At 36.4% G+C, this 5118-nt stretch overlaps 1 protein-coding gene across 1 annotated transcript; it reads left to right on the forward strand.

The window, feature by feature from the left end:
• Window positions 1-372: 372 nt before the first annotated feature.
• On the forward strand, window positions 373-3215 carry LOC113344642 (LRR receptor-like serine/threonine-protein kinase FLS2). The gene is made up of 2 exons (XM_026588571.1): window positions 373-564; window positions 1095-3215. The coding sequence occupies exons 1-2, from the start codon at window positions 373-375 to the stop codon at window positions 3213-3215; spliced, it is 2313 nt and encodes a 770-aa protein (XP_026444356.1).
• The last annotated feature ends 1903 nt before the right edge of the window (window positions 3216-5118 follow it).

Raw genomic sequence — 5118 nt, forward strand, 5'->3', positions numbered from 1 at the left:
GTGAGAGATAATCAAGAAGAAGTACTCCTCTTGCTTTTAGATAAGAATCTATATTAAGTAGCCCAAACACGTGAATCACAATTCTCCAACATACTTGTACGTATGAACTCATATGGATGCAAAGCAATGAAATGATTTTGGTTGAAACTTACATGCAATTTCCAAGCAAGGATCACTGTAATACTCAAGTCTATAAATAGTAGTCATTCTGCATATTTATTTATTAAACAAAAGCATTAAAGTTGATATATACACAGTTAGCCATGAATTTCTTGCTCTTTTTATCAATCAGCCTCGTTCTATGCCCAATATCCTCTCATGGATGCCATGAAGAAGAAAGAAGGGCTCTGCTAAACTTTAAGTCGTCTTTAGATGACCCATCCAACCGATTGTCTTCCTGGCAAGAAAGCATCAAACATCGAAATTGCTGCGATTGGCATAGAATCAGATGTTCAGACGAGTCTCTTCATGTGGTCTCCATCGATCTCCGAAAAACCAAGCTTGAAGATTATATCAATGAATTTAGTTACAGAGATGGCGATCCACCAACTTCTGCACTGCAAGGTAAATTGTCAGCTTCCCTACTCCGCATTAATCATTTGGAGTATCTAGATCTTTCCTTCAATGACTTTCAGCAATCAGAAATTCCATTTCGGTTTTCTGAGCTAACTAAACTCGCGCATCTTGATCTCACATTCACAAACTTTTCAACATCAATTTCAGCAACGTATCATCTTTACAATACCTTGATCTATCATGCCCACCAAACGAGTATTTTTACCAATCCTCTTGCTTAGAATCACCATCTACAAAATGGCTGAGAGGTTTAGTAAATCTCCAAGTACTAAAGTTGAGTGGAGTTGTGATCTCTTTGAGGCAACATCTTCCAAGGATACTTTTTCTGAAGATGTTTCACATCTTTCTAATCTTAGATATCTTGATATCTCTCATTGCGACATATCTAGTCCAATTTTTTACCAATCTTCCAGTTTCAAAATCTTTCCTATCTTTCCACTCTCTATCTGAGTAGCAATGATATCAACTCCGTAATCCCAATACAGTTGGCTAATTTAACTTCACTTTCTCTTCTTCAGTTAGGTGAATGTAATCTGCAAGGTTCAATTCCTTATCTTCCTCAAGTTAGAGAGCTTTATGTGAGTGATAACCATGATCTTCACACAGATCTAACAAAGATGTTTGAACATCGCTGGCCTAAACTGCAAATACTTGATATATCCGCTACTGAAATGACGGGACCAATTCCAAGCTCAATTTCTAATGCACCGCAATTAGTCTCTCTTTCTGCCTCATGGTGTTCAATTCAAGGATCTTTACCTTCTTCAATCTATTATCTTTCTCGGCTGCAGCATGTCGACCTTTACGACAACAAAATAACAAGTTATATCCATTCTTCGATCTCGAATCTCAAAGAACTAAACTATCTCGATTTGTCATTCAATAATTTCCAAGCACCTATACCAGATTCAATTTGCGAGCTTTCTCCTCTCCAACACCTTTATTTAGGGAGTAATAATGTTACAGGAACCATACCTAGTTGCATCACAAAGCTCCAACACCTTAGTTCCTTTGATGTTTCTGAAAACTCAATCACAGGAACAGTTTCGCTGATTTCTTTGATCAATGAGCTAAGCCTAACTACCTTAGACCTGAGTTCTAACAATTTAACTGTGGTTACAGATCAGCACCTATATCCATCTAAATTTAAACTAAGGAGTTTAAGGCTAGAATCACTGAATATGCAAGGATTTATCCCTACTTCCATTTGTAACTTGACTCGTTTGAAGTATTTGGGTCTGTCTTCTAATAACCTCACAGGAGCAATCCCTTCTTGCATCTCTAAACTCAAAAATCTCAATATCTTAGATTTGTCTAAGAACAGGCTTTCTGGTCATCTGCCTCCTGTACCTCCAAGTGTCAATAATCTTTATTTATCAAATAACAAACTATCAGGTTCCCTTCCTTCTTCGATATGTTCGCAAAAACCAAGAAACACTAAATGGGATCTCATAATTCCTATTCTTATTTTTCAAGATGATCTCATAATTAACCTCTCCCACAATAAATTATCTGGCATCATACCTTATAGTATAGGGTACTGCACAAATCTTATTATTCTAGACATCAGCAACAACAATGTTACTGGAAATGTTCCAAATGAGCTTCAACACACAAATCTGGTATACCTTGCATTAAGTGACAACAATCTCAGTGGTCCATCTCCAGTGTTGATCCAAAGTTTGTTGTCTTTGAGAGTTCTCAACTTACGAAACAACAAATTTGAAGGGAATATACCCGTTGGTCTTGGTTCACTCGAACGCCTTGCGATTCTCTCTTTGAGGTCAAACAGATTTAATGGGTCCATTCCGAAAGACATCATCCATTTGCAAGAACTTCGAATACTAGACTTATCGTTAAACAATTTCTCGGGTCCAATTCCATTAAAACTAGGAAACTTGACGACCCTAACAAGTAAACTTTTTACAAGCACTGATGGGATCACTGTGCCATTGTCGTTGGATTTATATCAAAGTTACACTATGCAATATCAAGTGTCTATCAAAGGCAGCATGGCCCAATTTGAGGTGTCCGATATATATAGTTTAGGAATCGATTTATCGTGTAACTTTCTTACCGGAAACATTCCAGAAGAGATAGGGTTACTACAAGGACTTGCTATGCTTAATGTGTCCTATAATTTATTCCCTGGCAGTATCCCAGCTAGTGTAGGAAATATGTCTAGTTTGGAGTCTTTGGATCTAAGCTCCAATAGATTGTCTGGACATATCCCACGATCTTTGACAGCAATCGACACTCTAGGATATATAAGCTTTTCTCGTAATAATTTGAGCGGCAGGATTCCAAGAGGAAATCATTTTGATACGCTGAGTGTGAATGGTTCTGCTTTTTCTGGGAATGATTTATTGTGTGGATTTCCTTTGGAGAAAGTTTGTGATGTTGACAGTGACGTTGATACTGGTGATACTTGTCCTTCAAGTAAAGTTGAGGAAGACGATCAAGACGATGGAAAAGAGAAGTTATTGTTATATGCTATTGTTGCCATGGGGTTTGCAGTTGGATTTTGGGGTTTGCTCTTAGTCTTGCTTCTAAAGAAACAGAAATGGTGGTTTCCGTATTGGAGATATACTGATTCACTTGCAGTTGAAATAGTAGAAGCGTTCATTGGCAAATATTAATAGTAACAAACTGATTTTGTGTTCTTTGTTGTAACTTTGGGTACCAGAAACTTGTGTTTTGAATTACAGTTATAATAATAGCATGTTGTTATATGGTGACGAGGTAAAATGAATGGGTTGGGTTTCAAGTTCATGTTTCCAGTTTAAGTGTAGCTAGATATTTATGTAGTGATGTAAATGTGTATTGCACTGACCCTTGTCTGGTGTTCTTACGCCTAATGTACCCTTCCTTATCCATCTAGTGCACCGCATAGCCCTAGAATATATGGACGGTTTATATACAGTGTAACATGTGTCACACTGTCTGTTGAAAGGCAAAGGGTGTGTATGACACTGTCAAACCTACCTTAACTTGTAATTGAAGGGTTAGTCCATTCAGTTCTCAGTGGCCAACACTTGCGTAATAGAAAGGTCAAGTATTTAGCTCCAAATTAGGTATGAAAGTTAATTTATGTTAGAAAAAGATTCTTCGATTGTTCCAGCTGTGTTGTCTATGAATTAAGCTAGCTCCTTACCTTTTAGCATCTAATTCTTGTGATACGCACTGGCCAACTACGGAGCTCTTTGATCAATGAACTAAACCTAACTACCCTAGACCTAAGCCTAAATAAACTAAATGTAGTTGGGATCATGCAACATGAAAGGAATTATCCATACATTTATATGTAATTCGACTCATTTGGAGTATTTGAAATATATCTCATAACAACCTCACAGGAGTTATTCCTACATTCATTTGTAATTTGACTAATTTGAAGGAAACCGATTCGCATTCTAATAACCTCACAGGAATTATCCCATCTTGCATTTCCAAACTCAGATACCTCACTAACTTAAATTTGTCAAAAAGCAGACTTTGTGGTCCAATGTCACTTCTACCTTCAGGTCTCTCATTTCTTGACTTATCGCATAATAAACTTATTGGTGAAATCTCAATGGAAAATGGAGAAGCCATTTCTAGTGTTGGTTACTTAATTCTAAATGACAATGAACTTTGTTGTTCAATTCCCTCTTCATTATGTTCACAATAAGAAGGTTTTTTATTTATTAACCCAGAAAAGATTGGCCTCTCCCGCAACAAACTTTCCGGGATAATACCTTCAGGTATAGGGTACTGTCAAAATCTTTGTATTCAAAACCTTAACAAAATCTTTGTATTCAAAACCTTCAATTAAACGAAAACAATCTCAATGGTAGGTTTCCTCTGTTCACAAAAACACTCTTATATTTGAGAGTTCTCGACTTGGGAAATAACAACTTTGAAGGAATTATACATTTATACCTCTTGGTCTTGGGTCAGTCAATAAACTTATGCTTCTTTTTTCTATAGGATGGAGACAAGAGAGAAAAGAAAATAAACGCCGAAGCAATAACGATTACATTGATAATAATAGGTGTATATTACAAAGACAATAACTACTGCTTTTTACAAGCATCACAAACCTTAGACCGATTTCCTAAAACTATATATTTGTATAATTGTACTTCTAAATATTAATCAAATACCATAAATAAACTTTTCTCTAACATAAGGATACTCTGAAACTAGTACTTGATATAACTTCGACTTAAGTAGGAAAGTCTCAGTTAAAAAACATATTTCCAACATCCTTCCTGAGACTCCGTTAAGAACTCATTATGAACAATCTTTGCAACCGAAAAATGGTTTACTCTTCAACATACACCCCGACATTTTTCGATTACTCTTTGGACCCTGGTTTCCTTGGTATAATACTTCTATACTTTCTAGACAACATGCCACCTTGCACATCCCTTCGTCTTCTTCAAATGGATAATGGGAAATCATATCCCTCTGTCATCCTACAATACTTCTGTATCATAGTAACATTCCCTAACAAGCTAGAAACAAAATCCTCTCTGTTGCGCTCTATCCACTTGCTAG

This window comes from Papaver somniferum, unplaced genomic scaffold (genome assembly GCF_003573695.1).
Source record: "Papaver somniferum cultivar HN1 unplaced genomic scaffold, ASM357369v1 unplaced-scaffold_79, whole genome shotgun sequence".
NCBI lineage: Eukaryota > Viridiplantae > Streptophyta > Magnoliopsida > Ranunculales > Papaveraceae > Papaver > Papaver somniferum.

Excerpts from the sequence above, each read along its gene's own strand:
- LOC113344642 (XM_026588571.1), top strand. The coding sequence starts at position 373 with ATGACCCATCCAACCGATTGTCTTCCTGGCAAGAAAGCATCAAACATC. Across the intron at positions 565-1,094 it reads ACCAACTTCTGCACTGCAAG|TTAGGTGAATGTAATCTGCA; the intron begins GTAAATTGTCAG and ends TCTCTTCTTCAG.